Source organism: Ambystoma mexicanum, chromosome 1q, assembly GCF_040938575.1.
Source record: "Ambystoma mexicanum isolate Mex_15411 chromosome 1q, UKY_AmexF1_1, whole genome shotgun sequence".
Lineage (NCBI taxonomy): Eukaryota > Metazoa > Chordata > Amphibia > Caudata > Ambystomatidae > Ambystoma > Ambystoma mexicanum.
The window spans coordinates 1,450,292,715-1,450,305,411 of record NC_090922.1 but is presented as its reverse complement, the minus strand read 5'-3'; the positions used below and the strand labels follow the sequence as shown (position 1 = coordinate 1,450,305,411).

General features: G+C 44.9%; 1 protein-coding gene across 5 annotated transcripts in view; it reads left to right on the top strand.

Annotated features, from left to right (window-relative positions):
• KIF2C (kinesin family member 2C) overlaps positions 1-12,697 on the top strand; it is a 1,350,025-nt gene that overhangs the window by 758,884 nt on the left and 578,444 nt on the right. For all 5 annotated transcript variants that reach the window (XM_069642340.1, XM_069642339.1, XM_069642341.1 and 2 more), the window contains one exon: positions 6,786-6,876. In XM_069642340.1, the coding sequence (XP_069498441.1) occupies positions 6,786-6,876 (91 nt within the window). The remainder of the gene's footprint in view (positions 1-6,785; positions 6,877-12,697) is intronic.

The following is a 12,697-nucleotide window of genomic DNA, read 5'->3' as shown; positions in this document are numbered from 1 at the left end:
TTGCTGAGGATCACACGGATAGTACAGTTTACAAATCGAGATTGCCAGGAGTACTTGGATATTGTCAACAAAGGAAGCAAAAGTTATAAGAGGGAAGGAAGACAAGTGCAAGCCTTTGGTGAGGAGAAAGGGTTCACCCCAATTGCTCGAAGCTGGACACAGTACCTTATTCAAAGTGAAGAAGAGCTGGTGCTATAGCAGTTCCTGGTAGTTCCTGCAGACTCACGGTTCCTGGAGCTTCAGTCGTGGAGACAAGGAGGACGATGTCTGGAGCGATCTGCACTACCCAGGGATGAAGCCAGCAGCAGCAGTGAATAAAAGGTGCACTCCTTTAAAACAGGAAAGGCTCTTCAGGTGGCTATCAGGACCACTACAGCGGTGTGCAGCGTTTTCGACCAAGAAGAGGATCCTCTGACTGTGGAAGGTGAGCTGATTGATCCCACTAGGCTCAAGGGAAGAAGACTCCGGACTGGATCGTCTCTTGCCGTTGAAGGGTAGATAGCTCAGGACTGCAGCAGGGCTTCACTGGGACTCGTTAGTTGCAGGAGCTGTCTTCTCCGCTTCTCTTCGGTTCCTTGCAGTTCCAGTGGCGACTGACTTCCAACCCAAGATTCCTGCCTTTTATGCCAAAATCCCCCATTCACACAGCCTGGCTGTCAATCGCACAGCAGGTGGGTTGTTTGACCCGGACAACCCCTCCAGCCAATGGACGCTAAGTGTGACTTGGGTGACTACACATTCAGCCCACCTAGACACCCAGGCGCCAAAAGGAGGGCTTCTTCAGAGAAGCCTGCCAAAAGACGGTGAACAAAGAGGGCAAACCTGGTTTGCTGCACAAAGTAAAACACAAGAAGGACTTTAACAAAAAGAAATGGCGAATAAACCCGACCGGAGCCAAAACAGAGTATTTGGTCAAGCAGGTTTATGTTCGAGGCTAATATCATAACCTGGAACAGTACCATGTTTATATAGTATAATCGCAGTAGAAAAGTTAGGGTAGATGCCACTGTCACCACCCAAGTATTAGTGTTAAGGGAGCAAACAAAACAAAGCTCAGAGGCACAGACAAAAAGGGATAGAAATTAACCCTTTCCAGTACTCCATGTAAGATGAGGTGTACTGGGTCTGCAGTTTTAAATGACTACATAAAGTAAATTGCAACTTTACATGTTTCTGGGGGACAGTAGTCTGCCCCAGAAAAATGGAGTCAGAGAGAAGTCTCAAAGACAGCCCTGTTTCACTGCACTGAAGGTGCTGTGTAACGCACACAAAGTGTGGCTCATGGAGTGGTGTGCTCCAGAGCCCTGTTACGCTCACTTGGTATCCACGGGGACGCCGCCCAGCCCTGGTTGGATGATTTGCACTCTCGAACCCTCTCCCGGTCCCTTGGTAAGGCCTCTGGTTAAAGATGGGTCTACAATATAGGAGAGCTGGATTCAATACCAGGTTGTCTTTTTCCCACCTCCCTTGGCCGAAACTCCTTCCTCCCCCTTGGGCCCTCTCCTCACCTTAATATTGTAAAAGGTCGGTTCTCTGTCCTGCTCCTCGTGGCAGGGGCGCCTAGATGTGGGGGCGGGGGGCTAGCAGCGACCAAGTTACTTCACTGGTGCAAACCCCCCTGTGGGAATCCAGGCCTGCTGCGACTCCGTAGGTTTGCTGCTTTTAGTCTTTATATGCAGTTTTATGTTCCTCTGTGTTCGAATAATGTCTTGCTTCTTTACTTTTAGGTATGGAAAGGTATTTTGGTGTTATGCAGTTTGAAGATGAGCATGGGCCAGTAGGCAAAAGCGCGCTGTGCGCGATGCTGTCTGGTGAGTGATGCGTGGCACTGTTTTGCTTTTTATATTGCTAACCTGTGTCTTTTCCTCTCCTTGCAGGTTGCGATGTTCCTCGCTTAGCGCTGTAATGTTCCAGCAATGATACTGACCAGGAGATGACTAACCATGTAAGAATTGTGCGGCTTTCTTCATTCGGGAGCAAACGCTTGCTAATGCTGTCTGTCTTTCTCCTCTTTCCAGGTTGTAGTATTCTAGGATGCATGCGGTGCCGGATGGAGTTTGTACCTTCAGGTGAGTGAAAATGAAGCCTGCGATGGATTAATTAAAGGATACTGTTCCAGGTAAGTTTCGTAGTGTTCTTTCTCTCTCTACAGGTCCTTGGTTTCAGGTAAGCTGGCATCAAAGAACTGGACACGGTGAGCATTACGCTGCCCACAGCAGAATAACGCAAAGCATGTTATGCTGTTTGGTTGCAATTTAAATAGTCTCAGGAAAAGTAGTCCAGGTAAAATAGTCCCAGGCCTGCCACACCCAAAAGACTAGACCACATAGAGCTCAGTTCCTTGTAACTGAGCTGTGTGCCTCCATGTTGACTGAAACATCCCCCCACCCACCCACACCCAAGTTAAATAATCCCAAGTAAATAGTCCCATTCTAATGTTGGCCTTCATGATGGTTGAGCCTGTGAGCCTGGCGCCAAAGAGTCTTGGATGAGGTTTTAAGGTCTTTGACCTGGCCCTAACTGGAAGGCTGACTTGCCAGTGAGGGCCAGGGGCACGGGTCATGACAGCCCAAGATCACACAAACAGTAGACATGCACATGGCAAAACACATGTAAGAGTGGGGAAAAAGGCTCACTCTTACCAGGTGGAAAAAATAAACCGTAGAAATCCAGCAAAGCTGCTGGGGGACTCACTAGGTGAGGGAAATTAGCCATAGAATGAGAATTCTCCCTAACAGGGTTTATGTTCGAGGCTAATATAATAGCCTAAAACAATACCACATTTGCGGTAGAAACTTTAGGGTAGATACCACTGCCACCAGCCAAGTGTTAATGTTAAGTGAGCGAAACAAGGCTTCAAGCGGCACAGACAAAAAGGGATATGACTTAACCCTTTCCAGTACTTCATGTAAGATGGGGGTGTACTAGGTCTGTGGTTCAAATTAACTATATAAAGTTAATGGCAAATTTACTTGTTTCTGGGGGACAGTAGTCGGCCCCAGAAAAATGGAATCGGTGGGAAGTCTCAAAGACAACCCTGTGTCACTGCACTGAGGTGCTGTGTGACACACACACAAAAAGTGGTGCTCTGGAATAGGTGAGGCTCCAGTGCCCAAGATCACACAAAGTAAAATCTCACACACAGCAAACCACATGTAAGAGTGGGGAAAAAGGCTCACTCTTACCAGGTGAAACAAATAAACACTAGAAATCCAGCAAAGCTGCTGAGGGACTTGTTGGGTAAGGGAAATCTGCCATTTATGAGTATTCTCCCTAACACCCAGGATGGCTTAAAAAAAGCCTCAAATCGCAGCGCAAGTACCTTCTTGTCCAGTCCACACAGGAAATTGATGTTGCTGAAATAGAAATATCATTGAAATGGGGACATGGTGGATACAATTCTGGCATGGGGGCTTCGAGGAAAAACGTTAAACTGTGTCATTAACTTCAGAAGTGGGGTACCCCAAATACGACAGTGACATAATTGGGACAGAGTTCAGATATTATGAGGGCCTATACAATATGAAGGGGTGGGGATCTCTTGTGAATTATTTCCTAGATAGACTACCTATGCCTGGGATTTCTAGGGGCACAGCAGAAATATTGGAGGCACTGGTGACTTCGGACGATGTCATCCATATAATTAAAAACATGAAAAGTGTATGTCCCTGGGGAAGATGCTTTTTCAGTGATATTTGATCAAATTGATAGTCATGTTTAGCCCCTCCCCTCGTAAAGTTCTTCAATGCAATATTAGAGGTACCTCCCATACTCTATGAACATGATTATAGTGGTTCTACAAAAGGAGGGCTGGGACGCCTCTCTTCCTGCGTCTCCTACAGGCCTATCTTTGTTAAATACTGATGTTCAGATCCTGCCCAAAGTATTGAGTAATAGATTGGAGTCTGTTGCCATCATTTGTTCATGGGGTCCAAGTGACTTTTATCAAAGGGAGACGGTTATGCACAGGCCAACTAATTGGATGCCTGTATAGTATCCCTAGATTCTGAAAAATCCTTCGACAGGGTGGAGTGGCTCCATATGACTAAGGCCCTAAGAAATATGTGGCTCGCCCCCCAACTATCGCACATGGATATCTCCCCTATACAAAGAACCATAGGCTACTTGGTGAATGGTGATTTATCGGACATGTTGAGGCGAAGGAGGCAGGGATGCTCCTATCCCTGCGCCTGTACACCCTGACATTGGATTCTCAAGCCATCTCAATCAGGACCAACCAAAGAATTAAAGGTATTACCTGTGGTGAGCTGAACTTTAAAATATCCCTTTTTTTTTTGCAGATCACATTTTACAGTATTTAACAGACGTCTACAACTCTCTACCAAAGTTATTAAAACAGATCTCTGCCTTCGGCACTTTTCTGGTCTAAAGATCCATGTAGACAAATCATGTCTTATGCCATTTTGAGCAGGGATCCTAAGCTTGGACATTGGAGGTCATGTGCATGGTTTGAGAATTGAAAGAACAAGGGTTACTTTTCTGGGTGTCAGATTCCCGAGAGATCGGTGCTCCATAGCGCACAGCAACTTCTGCCTATTACTCAACACAGTTAAATCTGATCTGCAGCAATGGGATCCTCGGGACCTTTTGTGGTAGGGACGCATGACCTCTATTAAGATGGAGCTACTGTGGTTTTCATACCTGTTCATGGACGTTCTGTCGCCTCTCCCGAGTCCTCCTTTGTAGAGCTCATCGATTATCAGGAAATTCATCTGGAGACACAAATGCCATAGGGTGAAGAGCTCTTCTCTCTCCCTGCCTAGAGACTGCAGAGGCTTTGGTTTTCCGTCTTCCAGGTATACTGCCAAACCTCTCAAATAAGGGTGTTATTGGAGTATATGAGACGATTTGAGGACATACTGGTCTTATGTAGAGCATATACACACCCCAGGAAAGGGTTGGACCTTATATGGAATCCGATCAACAGGGTCCCAGATAAATTGACGAAACACGACACCCTTGGAGTCCTGTGGACCTTTTAGGAAGGTAACAAAAAATTAAAAGGTTGTCCGTGTGTCATTCCCCGATAACCTCGTTTTGGGGGCCTCGCAGTTGGTCTGCAGACAAGATTCCCGCACATACAAACTTGGCCGGAGAGGGCGGGTCAGCTGCTCGGATGGATTTTTCTTAGACTTTGAGATGATTGGGTGGGTTATACTAGGCAAACACACAATCAATATCTTAGAGTACCTCAGCTTTGATGGTATTTTTACAGACCAGAAGTGGAACGACGTCTTTGGTCAAGAACTGACTCCCCTTGAAAAGGTGTTGGAGATGGCAGTTGATAAGAAGGGGATGCTTTTGAAATTCTACAAGCTATTGATTACGATGGAAATGAGAGGGAGACAGAACTTTAAGCAATATTGGGAAGAGGGTATATTGACATGGAGACATGGGGAAAAATATTCAAAGTTATGTTCCATGGTAATCTTTTTACTTCAACAGTAGAGCATGATTTTTTAAATTGTACATTGATGGCATAGGGAGCCACTAATAATCTCTAAGATGTATTAAGGAGCCTCTGTCCTAGAGGATGTGGCCAGATGGCCTCCTTAGCACATATGTGGTGGAGATTTAAAAAAGGTCCCATTATACTGGTCTGAATTCCTGAGTGGATTAAAGATGAAATAGAATACCTTTCTTTAGATCCACTTTTGAGTTTGTGAGCCATACCGAGGTGAGATTAATACGAATATAGATTACTAAGGATGTGGGAAGCGATGCTTAGAGCAGGGAGAATAGCTCTCGCTCAGAAGTGGAAGGATAGTGTACTATCGTCTAAGGAGAATTGGATGCAGAAGTTGAAAGATGGGTTTATAATTGAAAAATTAAAAGCATTGGTTAATGACCACATGGCATCCTTTCATGCGGAATTGGGTACATTGTTGCATAAATGGGGAGGACCAAAGGGATAATACATAGCACTTCATTTGGTGGCCTGAATAATATGGAGCTTGGAAAGGATGAACCACGATGGTAGAGATTCTTTAAGGTGCCTCGAGAGGAAAGTGAGGATTGGATGTGGGTGACAGGAAAGGGGATTATAGATTATCAGGGGTGTGGAGGACAGTAGTGTTTTTTTTTTTTTTGGATTTAAAAGGATCTTACACAGAGTATTGCAGTTTCGTTGGATTTCCTCAAATGGCCTCTAGTAGTTGATTAGTTTTGCAACAATACTTTTGTGACTATGAACATTTCCATGCAGTGAGCGGGGGGCGGGTTATTTGTTGAAATAAGGTTGTATAGTACGATTCTGTTCTTTTATCTTCTCGGTTGAAATTCGCAACCTTAATGGTGTTTAAATACAAAGTGCAGCGATCTAGCTACCTGCCCTATGTGCTTTTGAGTCCAGAAAATCAATGGATGAACTTGTTTGTCCCGGCACTTCAGAAGTATGAAAGTAGTAAATCGGTTACCTGTAAGTGTAGTTCAGTCTTGTTTCATTATTTTACATGCTTGTGGACTGTTCCCCCAACATCAAGTTGCCTTCCGCTTTAATGTCCAGGGAATAGTCAGTAATAATGTACATCTATTTAAGTGTAAAGTCTGTCACAGGGTGATAGACTAACCAAAAGGGGTGGGAAATTTCAAAGGCAATGTTTTTTTAAAATCATTTTGCAAAATCAGACGATTTTTTTCAAAGTGTTGCTGAACTCCTCTGATGCTATACAAACTGGCACTGGAGTTTTTACGCGTACTCGTTTGATTCATACATTTGTTGCAGAAATAGCATGTTCATTTCCCTTTTGCCTCCTGTGTTCTAGGTTCACTGCCAGGCCCCTTGTGCAGAGCATTTTTGAGGGAGGAAAAGCAACTTGCTTTGCTTATGGCCAGACAGGAAGTGGGAAGACGCATGTAAGTTAAATTGACAGTTTGTGCTTACAAGTATTCCATTACCTAGGACTCTTTACACAAAAAACGATTTAGTGTACTAAGGGAGATTTTGATTATTTAAATTTTTCTTAATTGCTGCGTTTCTCAAATTTGCACTTTTTGTAAGGGGAATATGGTTTACATTTAGATAATTTGTATGCCCACTAGCTCTTCCAGATTCCAATCCCTACTTTGTTTGGTTATATCTTAAGCCTTGGCTTAACAGGGCTTTTGCTATCTGTCAATCTTTGGTTCAGTACATCAAGCTCATCGGTAATAGTATTTTAAACTTCAGTTCCCTTTACAATATTGTGTTTTTGCATTAACTAAGGTTGAATTATTGGCAGATTTGGTAAATATTTAGGAATGGTTTAATATTTAAAATTAACTTGCTTGTTTTTAATCCTTATTTTGTAGCAGTCAGTTTTAGCAATTTGTTTTTGTACATTAGCCTTTGGAGGCGAGAACTTTAGTCGTATGCATTCAATGGAGGAGTTGCAAGGGCATGAATAAACTCAATTTGCCATGTCATATTTAACAAAGGCTAGCAGGGAAACCTTTTACTTATTGAGGCTGTTCCTGGAAACTGTCCAAACTCCAGCTTCGATGGAAAGTTTTGCGTCACACCCTTCTAGAATGCTTTTATTTTACTATGGCACACTTTTTTGCAGGTTGAGAATCTGAGGTAATCAGTAGGAAATGCTGGGGAAGTTTCAAATGTATATCGTGCAAGGAAACCTTTTTTACTCTCTCCATCTTGGTGACCTTTCCTGTTGTACGCCAACCATATAGTAGAGGGTATTTCAATTCCTTATTGCACCACAAGGTTTACTTTACTGGCGTTCACCCTGATGTACCTGTTGGGCCTCACACCAGCTGTAGGCCTGAGGGGGAGAAAGTCTACTAATGTTCTAACTGGAAAACCCAGAGAAGGACACCCAAAGATGCAAAGTCTTTGGATGGCTCTGTGTATTTTTCTATCAAGCACTGTTTTGAAGGACTTGTTTGGGTTTTGAACAATTCCTCATATGAGCGTTGCTGAGGATGCATGATTTTCATAGACCCTCATGAGTGCACTGTGCAACACAATCTCCCTCCTCGCCCTGGGAAGCCTTCAGGTTGAAGATGCTCAATGTATTTGCCAAGGCCACAGCGGGGCTGCTGCTTCAGCCCTTGCGTAATTGAGGTATGGGAGGGGGCCCTCTGCACCTAAAAAGCTTCAGGGGCTCCTCTCTATACTCGACGTCTGTGGTCCCCGCTCCTCCTATGGGCAACAACCGTGTCGAGGCATTGGTGCTGGCAGGTGGTGCCCACTAACATTCTTCTCTCCCTATGATGCCTTTTCTTTATGAAGTTGAGTTGGATCTTTGAGGAGGACCTCCCCTCCCCCAACCCCTTTGAAATGGAACTCCTCTGCCATAGAGAGGAGTGTTTTCCCCTAAGAGTTCCTGACTAGGGAGAAGATTTGATGGCACTAGTCGCAGATCTCCAGGAAGCCAGTAGCCTAGATGCTTACCCAGAAATGGGCAGAATTCCGACTGCATGAAGGTCACAAGAATCTTTCCAACACTTGTTGTCCAAGGTTTTTTGACGGCATAGGGCAGCCCCATCACACACACACGGTTCAATACAAACATGCTGCCGTCCTAGATGAAGGGCCTTAAAAAGAAACATTACTGCCTTTCGATGTGGCAGTTGAGGCACTCGTGCTAGATGCCCGGGAGAAACCTACCTGGGGTCTGACTGTAGACTGGATTGGCAGGAATACCTTGCCCAGCTCCTTAGAACCCAACTTTTCGTTCCACCCATGTCGCCTCCGAAGAGCTTGGTGTTCCAAGTATCTACAGCAAACCTCAGGACGTTCACTTTACCTTCCCTGACTTTGGACCAAGAAGCAAAAGATTGGACGCGTGGGTTAGGTTTTTGCCTCCGGCAGTATTGCCCTCAGTGTGATTAACTCCACCTGTGCCTTGACCAAACTTTCTTTTTGCCTATGGACTGTGGTCTGTGGTGGGCTTTGTAAACATTATCCACAATGGCTGGAAGGCTTCCTGCCAAATCTCCAATCAAAACTGGACATAGCTGACTGTGTGGGGTGTGCAATGGCTACTGTCACAATTGTCACATCGGGAGGATAACATCTGTTTTTACACCGAGATGTGTAAGTGAAGCTCATGTATATGCCTTTTGGTGGCTATGATCTATTTGGAGCAAAAGCTGTTTAATCTATGCAGAGCTTTCAATCCTTTAAGATGATTGCCAAGTCTTTGAGTTCGGCTCTTTAACTGCTGGTAGGAAAGATTTCATAATCATATGTAATGTTCCCTCCATGTGTCAACCCCCAAACGTTTTGCTGCTGTTTAGACACCATTGACTGACTTTGCCAGAGAAGCACAGCCTTCAGCTGCACTCCTGGGCTTTCGCTCACTTCTTCTGGGGAAACTGACATGCCCTTAAGACAGTCAGTACTGGGAGACTGTCTCCCTTAGTCCTTTCCTCATGTTGCAGCTTTTGTGCAACATCTAATGTTGGTGTACAGTGTATCTTACCATAGAGCACACTTGGGTCTCTAGTCATTTCCAAAGGCCCTAGAAACTCCCGCCGGACTTTTTATGAACTGTGCAGATGGGTCATGAACAGGGCGGGGTGGCAGCTATGGTTTCGCATTATTTTTCACCCTTTCCTGCCAAGGTTAACCGCATTTGGCACACATAGGTGGCCTGGCTCCAAAATAGCTATGCCACGAGGTTCTCTGTCCTGTTCTTTGGTCATCTTGCCCATTGTAATAGGGGGGGCCAACTATTCTCAGCACCTTCATCAAACCCTGCAAGTAAGCTTTGTCGGAAGTGTCCCTGGGCCAACCAGTGGACTGACCAGCTTACACAGTTGCTTTGCTCTGTCACTGCCGTCGTTTCGAGGAGGCCCTAGAAACATGGTATACTGCTAGCTCTGTGTCCACGGCACCCTCGCACCGAATTTCGTACACTTGGCATTCCCAGGTCCGAAGTGAGACGAGTGCGCCAGGACCGGAGTAAAAGCTGTTACCGTGTTGCCCTGCCGCATCGACCTGTGCAATTTCGCTGCATTTGTGACCCTCTTGCCCCTGAAGCCTGCTGCAGTGAAACTGGGTCGATTCGTCCTCCTGGAGCAGAGAAATCGCCGCTGTGCCGTTTGGGAATCATCGCGCTGTGTCGGGAACTACAAGGTGCCGAGACGTCCTTTTTGTTGCTTTTTTTATATTATAAATTGCCCATTTTAGTTTACAAAAAATAAACTTTTTACACATTACTTGCAAATTTATTTTTCAGACCAATTTAAAAAACAGAGTTTCAATCATATTTCAAGACAATCATATTACACAACAATTAAACAATTTACATCAAATCATGTTATTCTTTACCTAAAAGCAGACAAGAAAAATGTCTTTCCAGTCCAAATGAAACTACTAAACGCATAAATCAATATCATTACATACTTGCCAACCCTACCGATTTAGGCGGTAGGATACCGCTATTTAAGCAGTCCTACCGCCTACCGATTTTCCTGTCTAAACCTACTGATTTATGAAGGCTCCACTAGGCCTTGCTGCCAGGGCCAGAGCAGCATCCTCCAGTCAGTGTATTGAAGGTGGGCGTAATGGCCCATTCATTTTGATTGATGATGACAAGCTCGCTGCCTGGAGTGAAACAGACACTCTCTTCCCTGTGCTCCATGGGGTTAAGGTCTCAGTGTGACCGCGCCTGCGCCAGCCATGCCGTGCCTCTGAGCTGCCTGCCTCATCTGCATGTTTGTTCAGAGCTCCGAGCTGGTGTTTTACTAGAAATTCTTCTGAACTTATGGAGTCTTATCTACTGGAGCTTGCACGTGCAGTACAGCCACGTTGACGAGTGTCACTCTTCAAAGGTGAACGTGTACATTTTACGTAGATGTGTAGACTCTTTCTTGTTTTGAACAATAACAAAAAGTGCCTCAAAGAGATGCCAATAAAAGGGTCGCTCTAGGATCGGAAGCTGGGTCTGTGGTCTGTGGTTTGGGGTGTGATGAAGCTGTATGCAGAAGGAACTCTCCAGAAAAGTTCCGCATTTATTTTTGGTAACGTGTTAAAAATAACTTCTGTCTCTTGTGCAAAAAAAAAATCCCTGAACTTGTGTCACAAAGCGACTATTGCAGAGTCTATCGTGGGAAGGGGGCAGCCTGGACAATACCAGAGAGCGGCCTCTCTGCGTTAATCGGAGTCTTCCGAAAGGAAAATGACGGGGAAAAAGCTAATTCATTAATTGCAATAGAATGAGTTGGAGATACTGCTCTGTTTTCATTGTCCAAAATGTTTGGCTCAAACCACAACCGTTTCTGCAAAAGAATCCTCCGCTAGTCGGTTTATGCGTGGACCCAAGACTCGTGCGCTCTGGGATCCTCTGTCCCTTCGAAAAGACGCACGTTTGAGCTGTGCTCTCCACTGACAATGGTCAGGCAGTATATCTGCGGCAAAATAAGAGCTTATGTTTATATTGTAAACTGTCAATCATTGCCAAACAATATCCCACTAATACGTCATGGGCACACACAACCCACTTCTTCTTACTATGGGTCATTTTTTGCCAAACATGATGCATTTTACAGCTCTTTACTTTCAAAACGCCAAAAAGATCACTGAATTTGGTGTACATCGAGGTACGTTTTGTTGTCTAGTCCATCGTCTGCACGCTTTGCGTTCCTGAACAGCGTCACCTCTGTGTACATTAAGTAGTATTTTTTTGTCCCTCCTTTCAGCAGCAATGTGAAATACTTGGCAGGCATTGGTGAGGAGAGGCAGAGGCGGGCACAGATGGCTGTGCAACGATAGTGTTTGAGTCACTCTTCTGAAATGAAAGTGCATGTGCTCGTGCTCTCCTCCCTTCAGGCTTGGGCCTGTCACTCTCTGTGTTCAGCTGTAAATATATACAGGGGCTAAATGAAAACGTAGTCTGAGTCTACAATCATAATCTCTGATGCAGGTTGAGTAATTAGTTACTTATTAAGTTTGTTTAATGACATCAGTGCAGTGGTGGCATCAGGGCCTTTCCACCTTTTCAGTTAAAAAAGGCCCGTCCATGAGAAGGGAGCCCCTAGCAACTGCCCCATGGGATCCAAGAATATTGGTACTTCCTTTATGAAATGATCACAGATATGTCCCCGATGGAGTTCTGGCCCAATCGCCTTGCTGAGTTCACGCTTTCTTTCCCACATCCTGATGCACACTCACCCTCCATCCTAAACTGTGGGGAGATTACAAAATGGATTGACCCCGAGCAGCAGGGGAGCTTGGCAGCCAGGGATTCCATGCATGTTTCCAAAACCAGATATCCATCGCAGAGCTGGTTTCCCCCAACTTTTATATTTACAGCCACAGCTAGCAACCAGTAAGCAAACCAATGCAAATGGGCATTCGGCTATAGTTATTTGTGTTTCCCTGAGACAGTTTCCAGAAATAGCCAATACGTGTTTCGAGGTCCGGTGGCAGTTTGTTGTAGTTCTGGGTTTCCTTGATGTTCGTGCCTTTTGTTTTAAGTATAATTAAATAGCAGGGTTACAGAGCACAGGGAGCTAGAGTTACATCGCAGATCAGTTGGATTATTCTGAACATCATTCACTGAAAATTAGCTTCAGCAATATTGCGTTTGTGTCACGTCTAGAAAGAAACATTTTTTGAATTACCTCCAGTGGGGTGTTTTCTAATCTCACGCATAACAGACCGTGCTTGGGCTGCATGCAGGGCTGAATGTGACATAAAAGCTTCCATTTCAGTATTGCTTTCTGCCAGAGC